The following is a 15,360-nucleotide window of genomic DNA, read 5'->3' as shown; positions in this document are numbered from 1 at the left end:
AAACATTCCAAAGTTGAATTTATAATGTTGTTTATTGTAACATTCCAGTTCAGCCATGATTCAGCTCGAAAAATATAGGCCTAAAATAAAGTAGAACCTAAATATAGTGTTAATAAAGCGAAACTCATTAAAACCAACTCGCATGGTTTGTTTATAACTGGCATATTCAAGTTGTTAACACACTTCTGTTATGTTAAATTTGTAACAATTCTGCTTTTCAATAATTGCCCCCGAGTCAAAAGAGTCGACTCAGAAGAACGATTCATTCACGAATCGGACGTCACTAGTTGCCCCGCATTCCGGTGCCACATTTTATGTTTTTACCAGAATAAACATTCTCAGCGTAGCATTTATGGTTATAGCATACAGCACCGATATTTTCATTCCAGAATAAATATATTTTTTACGCAGCCGAGCGTTGGCAGAGAAAGCAGATTTATCCCATGTACACTATTGGTCAATCCGAGAGGTTAAAGGTTGATATGTAAATATACAACATGGCGGCGCCCATACATGACATGTTTTCTCGCTGCGTGGATCCTGCCAAAGCCAGTAATTGCGTGGAGGTCCGATTTATCGATAATGTCAAGGTGTGCAACAGTTAACCCATGACAGAGACGCGTCCTCCTCATATAATGTAGTTATATAGTGTTGTTATTTAGCGGTTTAGCCTCCCAGATCAGATCAGCCGGCTTATTCTCATCTGATGCCAGAACCTGCTGATCAAAGAAATGTAGACGATCCAGAATATGCAGACTGTGACAAATAATCACATGCATGTTCTCTAAAGTGGAGACATGTATAAGGACGTGTAGCTTTAAATAGGTTTCTCCCATCTCGCGCTTCAGACAGCAAACGTTAATATATTATTTTATGATTATTGAATTATTTCTCCTCAGGGCAAAGGATTATTCGCGAAAAAACCCTTAAAAAAGGGTGGCACCATTTTTATTGAGCAACCTCTAGTGTCATCTCAGTTCTTGTGGAATGCCTTGTACAAATACAGAGGTGAGTGCATAGATTCTTATCATTCATACAGATGTTCTTGATCATATCTTTGTGAGAATAGAATATGTTATTTATTTATGCGTCACTTGGAGACCCTGGGATGCCAGAATTGTTTCAAAAGTTTGGGATCAGTAGGATTTATAATGTTTTTAATGTTTTTTCAAAGCTGCATTTATGTGATCAAAAATACAGAAAAAAACTAGTAATATTATGAAATATTAATGCAATTTAAAATAACAGTTTTTGATTTTAATATACTTTGAACTGTAATTTATTTCTGTGATCAAAGCTGAGTTTCCAGTATCATTACTCCAGCCTTCAGAAATCATTCTAATATGCTGATTTATAATAAATGTTGGAAAAGTTGTGCTGCTTAATATTTGTTGGAAACTGCGATACTTTTTTTCAGGATTCTTTGATGAATATGAAGGTAAAAATAACAGCATTTATTTAAAATATAAATCTTTTGTAACAATACACACTACCGTTTATTCAGTAATCTGTAGATTGGGGTAAGTAATTTATTTATTTATTTGTTTTTGAAAGAAAGAAATTGTTATTTTCTCAGCAAGGATGTGTTAAATTGGTAAAAAGTGATAGTATAGACATGTGTTGTTAGAAAATATTTCTATTTTGAATAAATGCTTATAAAAAATGTATAGCCTGAATGCACTGTAAGTCGCTTTGGATAAAAGCGTCTGCTAAATGCATAAATTATTATTAAATTATTAAATGCTTTTCTTCAGTATCACGGTTTCCAAAAAATATTAAGCAGCACAACCGTTTCCAACATTAATAATAAATCAGCATATTGTTAATAAATCATCAGAATGATTTCTGAAGGATCATGTGACACTGAAGACTGGAGTAATGGCTGATGAAAATTCAGCTTTGATCACAGGAATAAATTACATTTTACAATATATTCAAATAGAAAACTGTTATTTTAAATTGCAAAAATATTTCACAATATTATAGTTTTTTTCTGTATTTTTGATCAAATAAATACAGCCTTGATGAGCATACGAAACATTAAAAATCATACTGATCCCAAACTTTTGAATGGCAGTGTACATTATGCATTTCATAATCTTTAACATTTTTATTTGAGTTGTACATGTATTGTGTGATGTGTTTATGTCATCTTCTCCCCGTGTTCAGCGTGCGAGTACTGTCTGCGTGCTCTGGAGACAGCGGAGGAGAACGCCAGGCGCTTGAGCGGTCTGCCGGCTCTCGGTCTGCCTCAGCCGGAGCTGTGTAAAGTGCGTCCGGATCGACACCAGGCCTGTCCACACTGTCAGGTACACATGAGCTTAATCTGTTCCTCTGTTAGTCTCGATGTTATCTAGTGTTTGATTCAGCCGTCACTTCATAATCTGGTTACTGCTGTTGATTGACTACACTGATTTAGGGGTGGGCGATGTGACCAAAATCTTATATCACGATATGAGTCATTTTATATCATGATAACGATATATATCACGATATAGTTATTTTTTTTTCTTTTAAAAAGGTTTTTATGATATTAAAATCTGTGATACCATAGAATTTTCATAATCCCTTGTCACCAATGTCAATATCAAACTAATACAAGACTAAAAAATAAATAAAAAAAAAACAACCTCAAGCTCACTGAAGATAAACAGTCAGTGATAAAATAAGGATAAGATACTAATTGCAAGCAATAGGACAAAAAACTACAATAAATAAGAAACGCTACATACATTGTGTAAATTAATTATGCTCAGCGTCATATCCAGAGGTTGTGTTTGGGAAATAGACGTATGAGTGCTGCCAGCATTGCTGCAGAGGTTGAAGGGGTGGGGGGTCAGCCTGTCAGTGCTCAGACCATACACCGCACACTGCATCAAATTGGTCAAGCATGGTGGTGGGAACAAAATGGTGGCCACACAAAATATTGACACTTTGGGCCCAATTTGGACATTTTCACTTAGGGGTGTACTCACTTTTGTGGCCAGCGGTTTAGACATTAATGGCTGTGTGTTGAGTTATTTTGAGGGGACAGCAAATTTACACTTTTATACAAGCTGTACACTCACTACTTTACATTGTAGCAAAGTGTCATTTCTTCAGTGTTGTCACATGAAAAGATATAATAAAATATTTACAAAAATGTGAGGGGTGTACTCACTTCTGTGAGATACTATATATATATATAAATATAAATTATCATTATTATTTTTTAAAGTTAAAGTTACAAAAGTGATTTAGTCAAGAGCAGCGAGAGATTTTCTCTCACTGTTGTTTAATTAATATGAATGGCAGACAGGACGAATATTGGACATCTTCCCCTTTAAGACCGAAGTCCGGATCCAATATATTGTTACATATGCGTTTTCTTTTTCAGCTGTTTACTCTCTCTTAAGACCTAAATCACTGTGTTTATGAAGATACTTGCAAAGACGGGGATTCTGACGCATATAAGTGTGTTTATGTAATCTTTCAAAGCCAATAAAGTGCAAAAAAATGCGCGCTCCTCTCACACAGAAACAGAGACGGCGCACACATATAGCTCTGTTGTTTGTGTTTCAACAGCTTAAAAACGCATGTCCATGCTACAGATGTAGTCCCTCGTTTAGAAACGAGCTCCTTGTTTTGTCCTGGCTGCTCGTTCTGCACCTGTTTCTGTCTCCGCTTCACGGCCCGTGGTGGCGTGGAAAGATCGCAGTCATCCAAATGATGAAAAACTATTACCCTAAACAATGTATTTTGCGACACCACGAAATAAACGATAAAGCATAATATGAAAGGCTAGACTTTTTATTTCATCCATCCATTATATATCGTCATATCACACAGCCCCACACCGATTATGAACATTTCTCTTAATATCTGTTGTTCAGAATGTAATCTGCACATTCTTGCTCTTGTAGACATTAAAATAATTAAAAATGTTGTTTTTTTTATGGAAAATGTTGTCATTATGAACAAACAAACAGACTATGATATTAATAACCCTGTTAATCCTGACATGAAATAATTGTCAGAAAAGTTTTTATTTTATTTTAATTGAACTGTTTTTGAACCTCTAGACAAAATATTACAAAGTTTGTAGATGTGTTTCATGTTTTGTATCATGTTTGTACGCCAGGCTTTTATGGCTCATACAGTTTGATATAGTGTGATTATGGAGCTCATATTGGAGAAAAAAATAAAACCGCCTCAGTTTTATTCAGAGGCCCAAACTGAGCAAAAATCTGCAATTTGGTGCAGATGCTGATATTTACGTATGTGGTCTAAAAGTAAGATTTTTGATAGCTTGTAATGTAAATCAGTGAAATCTTTATAACAGTAGGCTATAGCAGCTACTTACATAAAATGCATATAAATATCAGTAGTCGCTCTATATCTCTTAGTAAGTAATATGTCTTAATAAGATCATTTTTAAAGGCTTAGTTTGATGGTCAAAGCTCTGTAGTTTTTATTGTGGGGGTAACATATAATGCAGTGCAATACAATGATTATTCAGAGATGTACATGAAATGTTCCTCAAAAGCCTGGTGAGCATAGTTAATTTGATGTTGCAATTTAACATGTTTTTTTAATATAAAATATGTATGCATGCACAGATTATCAAGTAAACTAAATGTGCTTCAGTCCGGTAAATATTACTAATAATAATCTAGAGGCCTTGGAAATTACAATACCAGAAACACAGTAATATATTAACAGATATATAATTAAATACAAATGAAGATAATGCATAAATGAATACATATCCAGAATATGGGTAATATATGGATAAAGCTGGTTCTATAGGAGTGTCAGACCCCAGCTTCAGTGCTAAGATATGCTGATATTAAAGATAAGATACCAGATATGATAAAATGACTGTGAAACATATTTTATTGGATTGTACGGTTTTTAATGTAAATAGGCAACGGTTTTATTCAGAGGTGTGTCTAACTGATTTATTTAAAAATGTATCACCTGAATGTATTTTAGAATTTTCGTCTAGTGTACATCTGAAATGTCTTTTAGAACCTTTTGTTAATTGTATACCTTGTATAATTTATTCAGAGATCGCCATGAAAATAGCCTTGATGTTAACATGGCGTTAAAAAGTGAATAAATAAATAATAAATACCAGATATGATATTGTAGGCTTTATAGGGTTAAAACTTTTTGCTTTAGCTGAGCATAACTCTGACCAATCACATTGTGCACTGAAAAGCAATTTCATTGGGTTTTTAATGTAAAACTTTAAAAAAAAAACACAAGGATGTTCTTAAGTCACGATGACCTGCAAAATATGTACTTTGAAGGTTGGAATGTAAAAAGTAACTTTATAAAACGGAGAGTTCCGGTCCTTGATTCTGATTGGCTGAGCCACTTGCAAAGCTGTTGTAAATTACTCTAAAAACATACACCTTTGTTTACGTTTGTCTGTTGCTCGACAACCACTTTGTTGCAACCACAAGTGATTCTGAGGAACTACATTGTTTGGTGGAAGAATAATGTTTTTGTTAATAACATTACACTTTATTTGCTCTGTTTTATAGCACTAATAATGATCATTAAAAACCGTATTATTGCAATCTGAAAAACGCGAGATAAATAGAAAGTTAGTCGACATGCATTGTAGGTTTCGTCTAGTGTGAAAATATGACAGAAGGCAGAGTGCTGAGAAAAATCATATATTCAATTATAAATGCATGAATACATTTTTTATTAATACATAAAGGGGGAACTGACTGTCTGCAGAAAAGTTCTGCTGACATGTGCTTTTCATCTTCCCTCTGTGTAAAGCCTGATAAAGTAGGGTTTATAAGCGCAGCGCTGCTTTGTTTACAGAGGTTACTGTGGAAACCGCTCTATTTCTGCTCTTCCATAAGCGCCACCTGCTGTCAGACAGTGGAGTTACGTTTTCATTCAGTCTGTCTACTGTTTGTGTTGCGACCAAATTTTAGTTGCAAATCTTAACCTGTAGATGGAAAACAAGATAATGTGCTTTCTAAAAGTCTGAACACTTCAGATAATAAGGTAGCCTCTGTACAACTGTTCATGATGAAGCAGATAAAATGCCTATAATTGATCATTTTGATTCATTCTTTTCTTTAAAACGATTTAAAGGCTTAAATGCGAGGTATATCATTTTATAAAACTTTTTTTTTAGTCAAAATCTTAATTGATCATGTAGTATGTATTAGTAGAGAATGTTATCTTCCGAGTCGCCCAACTAATATTGTTTATTTATTTAAAATCTGACTGTCATGTTTAATGTTATTATTTTAATGTTTATTTAAACAAAAAGGGCATAGTGCTGCTAATTGTGTTTGTTGTTAGGTGAAATGATTTCAGCAGCACATTTTAATAACACCGTGATAATACTGATAACCATGATCATTTTGGTCACTATAATCGTGATGTGAATTGTTCTCTATGCAGAACACTGGAGAAGTGTTGCGCATAATATATGTGACCCTGGAGCACAAAAGCAGTCTTAAGTCGCTGGGGTATATTTGTAGCAATAGCCAAACAATACAATGTGTGGGTCAAAATGATTGAATTTGTCATTTATGCCAAAAATCATTAGGATATTAAGTAAAGATCATTAGGTGAAATGATTTCAGCAGCACATTTTAATAACACCGTGATAATACTGATAACCATGATCATTTTGGTCACTATAATCGTGATGTGAATTGTTCTCTATGCAGAACACTGGAGAAGTGTTGCGGTTGCTTGATTGTTGGGGTTTGAAGGCTGCTAGTGCAAAGGCCTTGAAGTAAATGCTTAATTGAAGTCTGCTTTTGAGTTAAACTCATTTTTGCATATTATTCAGGAGTGTGCATTACCCTCCGGAAACTTCCAGTATCATGATAATGGCAAGGATGGTGGCCACCATCAAGCAGGTTATTTTCTGTTTATTATTGGTCTAAATAAGAGGATTGTTTACATAAATTAATTTTGTAGTAAGTATGGAAGCTTGTTTTTGCCATTGAATAGAAATAAAAATGTAGATATAAACCCACAATTGTAAGAAAATAGTACATTTTCACTCAGAATTGGACTTTATAACTCGCAATTGCAAGTGAATATCTCACAATTCTGATAAAAGAAGTCAGAATTGAGAGACATTTTTTATTTTGTATTCAGTGGTGGAAACAGGCTTCCATAAGTACAGTAAGTGTGAAGTAACTGGTATCGGCTTGTTTTGTTGCTGTTCCAGGCTCAAAATAAGGGACGCTGGCAGAGGCTGTTCTCTCATTTTTGTAGCCGTACAGCAAACGAAGAGGAGGAAATAGTTCATAAATTGTTGGGAGAGAAGTTTCAGGTAAATGCCATCGTTTTTGCCTTCACTCTTCATTCTTACTGTAGTGACAAATCAATGATTTCTACTATGCAGAATATTGATTCACATCTTAAAAGTGCACTAAAAGACTGTTGTTTTTATTTCAGGGCCAGCTGGCCTTGCTGCGTGATCTCTTTACTACAGCGCTGTACGAGGATGGTCCATCGTTTTTGCCTTCACTCTTCATTCTTACTGTAGTGACAAATCAATGATTTCTACTATGCAGAATATTGATTCACATCTTAAAAGTGCACTAAAAGACAGTGTTGTTTTTATTTCAGGGCCAGCTGGCCTTGCTGCGTGATCTCTTTACTACAGCACATACATCAATGGAAAGCTTATTTATTCAGCTTTCAGATTTTGAAAAATTGACCCTTAGGACTAGTTTTGTAGTCCAGGGTCACATATGTGTGTGTACTGTGTATATTTATTATGCATGTATAAACACACACGCATGTATATATATTTAAGAAAAATTGTATGTTTATATATTTATATATAATATAAGGCCAGCTGGCCTTGCTGCGTGATCTCTTTACTACAGCGCTGTACGAGGATGGTCTCAGTCAGGTCAGACTCACATTTATCTGTCTGTCTTTCTGTATCACTGACACTTTGTCTTTAATGATTTCATTAATAAGCAAAAGTGTCATATGAAAGTTGAATGAACATGCATTACTGTTAAAAAATTTGAGTTGGTAAGATTTTAACATTTTTGTTTTTTAACAAGGTTGCATTTATTTGATCAAAAATATAGCAAAAACATAATATTGTGAAATGTTATTACACAAATGTTCTGTTTGATTATATGTTAAACTGTATTTGATTCCTGTGTTTCAAAGCTGATTTTCAGCATCATTACTGTGCACTTCAGTGTCACATGATCTTCAGAAATCATTCTGATTTGCTGCTCAAGAAACACTTCCTATTTTGTATATTTAAAAAAAAAAAAAATGTATTTGTGAAAAATGTGACATTGTTTTTTTTTTTCAGGATTCTTTGAATATCATTTTTCTTTGTTTTTTTTATTTGTACCAAATACATTTCTTTACTGTCACTTTTAGAATTCATTTCTTAAAAAAAACGGTAACATGTTACAATAAGGTTCCATTTGTATTAGTTAAAATGAACTAACAATGAAAAATACTTCTAAAGCATGTATTCATCTTCGTTCATTTCAGCATTTACTAATACATTATTAAGGTCAAAAGTTGTATCTTTTTGTATATTTTATATTATTTAATGGACCTGAGCTGACATGGACTAACACTATACAGTGGTATTTTTTATTAACTAATGTTAACAAAGATTGATAAATACAGTAACACATGTATTGCTGATTGTTAGTTAATGTTAGTTAATGCATTAACTAATGGGACCTTATTGTAAAATGTTACCAAAAAAAAAACTGACTGAACCCAACATTTGAAAGGGTATTTTAGATTTTCTTCCAATACAATATCTGAAAAAAAAAAAAGAAAATGATCAAATTTATTGACAAGGTTTGATACCGGTAACTGACACTAGGGGGAGTTAACACCTGTTAATTGGTCAAGTAGGCTTGAATCTGGTTAAATACTAAAATACTAGTATATAGAAAATTACTTTTCACCCATGTGACACCTGAAGAGTGTAATAGAGTGTAAATGAAAACAAATTAATAAAACCAGCTGGTGGAACGAGCAGCTGAGTCATTAGCCCTTTTCAAAAAACATCTCAAGACACATCTTTTTCGCCATCACCTGACCAATTAATACTAGCACTTACCTATTCTATTCTATTTTGGTCTTGCTATGTGCACCGTGATAGACTAACTGAGACTTGTCACAGCACTTATATTTGTGACTCTGGAGCATTTTTGTGCTCCAGGGTCACATATTGTTACTCTCTTGTTGGTCTGATTGCTTTTATTTTGTAAGTCGCTTTGGATAAAAGCGTCTGCTAAATGATTAAATGTTAAACGAGTCTGTTCTTTGTTATAGTGGTTCACCCCAGACGGTTTTCGCTCTCTATTTTCACTTGTTGGGACCAATGGTCAGGGTATTGGCACCAGGTAATATCCGCTCAGTGCAAACAATCACTTTATTTTACCATAGACGAGTGTGCAGTGGAATAATACTCCTCTGATCTGATGTGTGTGTGTGTGTGTGTGTGTAGTTCTCTGAGTCAGTGGGTTCATGCGTGCGACGCGCTGGAGCTTCCCAGCCAGCAGAGGGAGCAACTGGACGCTTTCATCGACCAGCTGTACAAGGACATCGACACAGGTCATTTTTCACAGACTCCCACCTGTTCATAGAGCTCGGCCCCTCACACATTGATCTGTATACCTGCCACGATTGAATCCATGCCTGCGTTCGACATCTGGCTCCTCGAGCACGGCTGAGACAGAGACACACATTTTACCACTTAGGCGGCCTTCGATCTGTGTAAAATATGATTGTTTTGTGCAAAAGTGTGAAATAAATACCAGAGATGAAAGGCGTTCATAGATTGTTTTTCTTTTGCAGAAACTGGCGATTTCCTCAACTGCGAGGGCTCCGGTCTTTTCCTGCTGCAGAGCTCTTGTGAGAACCGTCTTCATGCGTATTGGCACGTCTTTCAGTTTGCACAGCTGTGATGTTTTCATTTTTACATGCAAGTTGACTTTGAGTCGCGGAAATCAGGTCAGCTTAACAAATGAGGCCTGTCCTCTTGCACCGCAAAAACAGACGTGAAGATTTATGAGGGTTTCCTGTGTTGCACAGGTAACCACAGCTGCGTTCCCAATGCAGAGGCGTCTTTCCCCGACAACAACTTCCTCCTCCACCTCGGCGCCCTCAGCGACATCAGCCCCGGAGAGGTCAGACGAGCATGTTGGATAATAGATGCTAAGCTGGGGCTCGTAATGCCTTCGAAAGCCTTGAGTGTTTCATTGTCGGTAGGAATCACAGTCTAGAGGCTGAAGATGGGAGCGGTTTTGGCAGCTTGTCGGATAGATTGAAAAGGCCAGCATCTGCCTGCTGTTCACATCACACAGACTTATTTCATAGGTTTGTTTATCTGAATCATATTAGCCAGTGGATGACAACTTATCGGGAATTCGTAATAGCTTTCAGCTCCGAATTCACAACAAAGAGAGCGTAATGCATTTTTGTAAGGTTATCTAATGCCAGATTTATTGCATATTGACCATTTACTATTATGTTTTGCAGAGTTGTGTGTTAATGAGAACTGAATTGAGAAAGCCTTTTCAGTTCCTGAATTTGTTTTGAGGTGAGGTAGCAAACAGGATGTGGAATTGCAAGGAAGTAGAATTAAATGGAGAAAAGTTGGAATGCCATTAAAAACCGGTGTGATTTTAATTTTTTTTTATTTTTTTGGACACAAATGCAGATACACCATTCAAAAGTTCAAGGAAGTAATACTTTTATTTAGTGAGAATGCATTAAAGTGATCATTAAAGGCGTTTATAACGTTACAAAAGATTTCTGTTTCAAATAAATGCTGTTCTTTTGAACTTCCTATTCATCAGAGAATTCCAAAAAATTAAATGCATCACATTTTTCACAAAGATATGAAGCTGCACGACTGTTTTCAACACTGATAATAATCAGAAATGTTTCTTGAGCAGCAAATCAGCATATTAGAATGATTTCTGAAGATCATGTGACACTGAAGACTGGAGAAATTATGCTGAAAATTCAGCTTTGCATCACAGAAATAAATTACATTTTAAGATATTCACTTAGAAATTTTGAATTGTAGCAATATTTCACAATTTTACAGTTTTTACTGTATTTTTAAATGCATAAGGGACTTCTTTCAGAAACAACACGAGTGTATTTCTATACAGTGATTGTGTGTGAAGGTCTGTCAGAAAGGACAGGAATAAATGAATTGTATGAATAATGATTTCAACTGTGGTCTGCAAGTGACCGAACTAGTTAGCGAGCATCTGGAAAAATGAAATGTTTACTGACTTTACTGAGAAAAATGTTATACTTTGCGTTGGAAATCAGTAAGACCACTGACAAACATTAGGAAGGCTGTCAGACCCACAGATTGCTTTCACGATTCTGGCCAATTTATAAAACGGAAAACCGTTGGAAAGCCTTTTCTGATTATTTCTGTATAACTTAATTCCCCCAATTCATCATATAACTGCTTCAGTGCTGATTGTCCCATGTATTTCTCTCCTCCTCTCTGCAGGAGATCTGTATCAGCTACCTGGACTGCTGCCAGCGAGACAGGAGTCGTCATAGCCGGCACAAGATCTTGAGGTAAACCAATGCAATCCCTTGTTTAAGCAGAGCTGAGTCTACCTCCAGAGAAGATCAATGCCCTCGTCCCCTGGCAGCAGCTCTGGGCCTGGATAACCACAGGGGCCCTCCGCTAGCTTGCTGCTGGGCCCCTGCTCCGCTATTGATCACTTACCTGTCAATCGCAGCAGCTATGATGACCAATGAGGGTTTGCTCGGAAACCCCACTTAATCTATATTCACTTTATTCCTCTGTAAAGCCTGACTTCACCTTGAAAAGTCGAGATCAGAGACGGACCCCCCTTGGATCTGATGGATATTGTTTATCTTCACTTGTTAGAGAATAAGAGTAGATCGGAAGCCCTAATGGACCGAACACTTGAGTCTGAAAGATTTTTTTTTTTCTTTTTTTTTTATATTCAGCATCCAAACCCTTTTATTTGGATGTTTATAAGTTTTATTTATTTACTTACAGTGCCGAGTAGTAAATGATTACATGTAATCTGGATTACATAATCAGATTCAAAAAAATTAAGTACTTTTAATTTGATTATATACTCTATATATAAACTTTAAAATACTCGTAATCAAACAAGTCCCCCTGAGATTTTAAGGCAACACGTTAATTATTTAACACAGTTACATGTTCACATTTCTCTGACTCCGGTTAAACACATATTAACATAATGACATGCAGGTGAACAAATAAAATATTTAATCTTTTTTAGTAAGTTCTTTATTTTGATTGTTGTTGTTTTAAAATGACTTATTTCAATTTTACAATGTTTATGATTTAATTAACCATTAGCTTTTCATTAAACTCGTTTCTTCATGAACCCCAGTTTGGGAGACTTTGACGTAATGTAATGTTTAATGCACTTCATGTTGTGAATAACAATGAATGGAATATTTTCATTCTCTATGTATTTTTATATCAATAAGGTATTGCTTATCCTATTTAAATCAGTGTGATTAATGAGGTAGGTCAGAAGTAATCAAATAGTAATCTAATTATATTACCTAAAATGTGTAATGTAATGGATTACGTTACTAACTACAATTTTTTTAATGTAATTTGGAATCAGTAACCGATTACAATATACAAGTGATCTACCCAGCACTGTTTGTTTGGTTATTTTATTTTCGAAGAATCTTTACAGTTCTTGTTCCTGAAAGGGCAAAAGAACAACTATTAAAGCATTTAGACAGAGAGGGACAGTAGCTACTTATTACTCGTCTAGTTTTCCTTTCACAAACTGTTGTATGACTTCAGAAGACTTGGGGGAAAAAAGAGCAGCGTAGCAATTCTCACTTTCATTTTTATGCGTGTTTGACTGAACATATGTGACCTTGGAGCACAAAACCAGTCATGTGGGTCAGTTTTATGAAATTGAGATTTATGCATCATCTGAAAGCTGAATAAATAATCTTTCCATTGATGTATGGTTTGTTAGGATAGGACAATATTTGGCTGAGATACAATTATTTGAAAATCTGGAATCTGAGGGTGCAAAAAAATCTAAATATTGAGAAAATCGCCTTTAAAGTTATCCAAATTAAGTTCTTAGCAATGCATATTACTAATCAAAAATTACGTTTTGATATATTTATGGTATGAAATTTACAAAATATCTTCATGGAACATGATCTTTACTTAATATCCTAATGATTTTTGGCATAAATGAAAAATCTATAATTTTGACCCATACAATGTATTGTTGGCTATTGCTACAAATATACCCCAGCGACTTCAGACTGCTTTTGTGCTCCAGGGTCACATATACGCTAATGCGGTTTTGTAAAGACATGAGTGTGAGTAAATAGTGACAGAATAGTGATTTGTGTCTGAATCATTTCGTCCCTCTCATTTTCAGGGAGAATTACTTATTCGTCTGTTCCTGTCAGAAGTGCATGTCCCAGATGGATGATGCAGATATGACATCCGAGGATGAGGAGGAAGCTGAAGGCGAAACGGAGGATGAAATGACCGATGTGTGATTTCACTCCGGTTTCTCGGCTCAGACCTGTTTGTCTGTGGACCTTTCCGATGTGATCCTGACCCCATCGAAGGGCCTAATATCTACAGCAGCTGAGAAACCAACATCACACTTACAGTCTGGCTGTTATAACCCTAATATCAAAGCCTATGCAAAATATAAGTGTGCTGTTTTTATCATGTGCTTCTTTGTCATGATTTCTACCATGCAATGTCTCATAGGATGCAAGAGGACACTGGTTTCATGTGCAGGATCGGTTAAACATTTTTTGGTTTTGACCCCATGATGTGCTCGATAAAGCAAGTAGCTCCAAACAAAAACTGTGACCAAGCATGAAACACGATCTGTTTGTGCACTAATGGGTTATATTATACAATAACCTTTCAAAAGAACATGAATTGCACATGAACAGGAGAAACTGTACAGTCAGCGGATCAAGAGAAGTGTTCATGTTACTTTAAAGTGACTGTAAATCAACCAGAAATCAAAACTGACCCTGTTTACTTATTCTATACACATAACTTCTCTTTATAATCTTATGTATGCAAAGATTTGATCCACCTTTCAAACGATTTTTCTTTTCAGCTGACGTCACTTGGGTCACACGGGCAGAGAAAAAATAAATCAATTTATATCCAAATAAATAGTTGGACATTGATTTAGGCTATTGCTGTAGCCTTTCTGAAATCTTGGCAATATTTAGGTTATGGCAATAATAACAGTAGTTATATGCAATAGCGAGAATAACACTATTTCAAAAAGTGTGCATCGGTGGTTTTTATTTGTGTAGCACTTTTCTCAATCCATAATGTCTCAAAACAGCTTTAAATAAAATGTCTTAAACCAGTGAGAGACCCATAAGAGAGGAAAAACCTTGAGAGGAGACTCATTTATCATATATACTTAATTAAATAAACATACACTACTATTTTTTAGACTCTCCTGCTCATTTGATCAAAATACAGTAAAAACTAATGTATTATTACAGTAATATATTATTATTATAAACAGTTATATATTATTACAATTAAAAAAAAAACTTCTCTCTTTGAATAGTGTTTAAAAGCTCTCTCTCTCTTTTTTTTAACCCGGTGATCAAAGCAAGAAACATTTCTGATTATTATCAAGGTTGAAAACAGTTGTGCTGCTTCATATTTTTGTGGAAACTGTGATACTCTAGTATTTAAAAGTTTGGGGTAAGTAATATTTAAAAATAATAATAATAGTTATTATTATTTTATGTAAGGATGCATTAAATTGATCAAAAGTGATAGTAAAGACTTTTTAATGTTACAAATTATTTTTGTTTCAAATAAATGCTCTTTTGAACTTTCTATTCATCAAAGAATCACGAATCATGTATCATGGTTTCCACAAAAATATTAAGTCAAGTCAAGTCAAGTCACCTTTATTTATATAGCGCTTTTAACAATACAGATTGTGTCAAAGCAACTGAACAGCATTAATTAGGAGGCGTCCTTTTAATTAAAGGGGTCATATGATGCGATTTCAAGTTTTCCTTTCTCTTTGGAGTGTTACGAGCTCTTGGTGCATAAAGAAGATCTGTAAAGTTGCAAAGACTAAAGTCTCAAATCCAAAGAGATATTCTTTATAAAAGTTAAGAGTCAGCCGCGCCTACCTAAAACGGCTCGTTCTAACACGCCCCCACATGATGTGCCTTCTTCAGCACTGCATTAGTGTGTGTAGACCATGTGAGATCCTCACTGATGTGAACGCCGAGGAACTTAAAGCTGTTTACCCGCTCCACAGGTGTCTTGTCGATGGTGATGGGTGTGTTCTC

General features: G+C 35.1%; 1 protein-coding gene across 1 annotated transcript; it reads left to right on the top strand.

Annotated features, from left to right (window-relative positions):
* Positions 1-435: 435 nt before the first annotated feature.
* LOC107684844 (SET and MYND domain-containing protein 5-like) lies at positions 436-14,165 on the top strand. Its single transcript, XM_016481218.1, has 14 exons — positions 436-590; positions 900-1,008; positions 2,170-2,309; positions 6,690-6,757; positions 6,815-6,884; positions 7,202-7,306; positions 7,432-7,483; positions 7,833-7,894; positions 9,307-9,377; positions 9,482-9,588; positions 9,832-9,888; positions 10,069-10,163; positions 11,513-11,583; positions 13,437-14,165. Exons 1-14 carry the CDS (start codon positions 498-500, stop codon positions 13,558-13,560), a joined length of 1,224 nt encoding a protein of 407 aa, XP_016336704.1. The 5' UTR covers positions 436-497; the 3' UTR covers positions 13,561-14,165.
* The last annotated feature ends 1,195 nt before the right edge of the window (positions 14,166-15,360 follow it).

Source organism: Sinocyclocheilus anshuiensis, unplaced genomic scaffold, assembly GCF_001515605.1.
Source record: "Sinocyclocheilus anshuiensis isolate Anshui unplaced genomic scaffold, SAMN03320099.WGS_v1.1 scaffold121, whole genome shotgun sequence".
Taxonomy (NCBI): domain Eukaryota; kingdom Metazoa; phylum Chordata; class Actinopteri; order Cypriniformes; family Cyprinidae; genus Sinocyclocheilus; species Sinocyclocheilus anshuiensis.
Note: the sequence above shows the minus strand (reverse complement) of the source record. Positions and strands in the feature narration are given on the sequence as shown.

What these genes read in the sequence shown, in the direction of transcription:
- LOC107684844 (XM_016481218.1), top strand. Translation starts at nt 498, where the DNA reads ATGGCGGCGCCCATACATGACATGTTTTCTCGCTGCGTGGATCCTGCC. An exon ending in TACAGCGCTGTACGAGGATG is followed by an intron (nt 7,484 to 7,832) that starts GTCCATCGTTTT and finishes ATATAATATAAG; the next exon opens with GCCAGCTGGCCTTGCTGCGT. An exon ending in AGCCGGCACAAGATCTTGAG is followed by an intron (nt 11,584 to 13,436) that starts GTAAACCAATGC and finishes TCTCATTTTCAG; the next exon opens with GGAGAATTACTTATTCGTCT.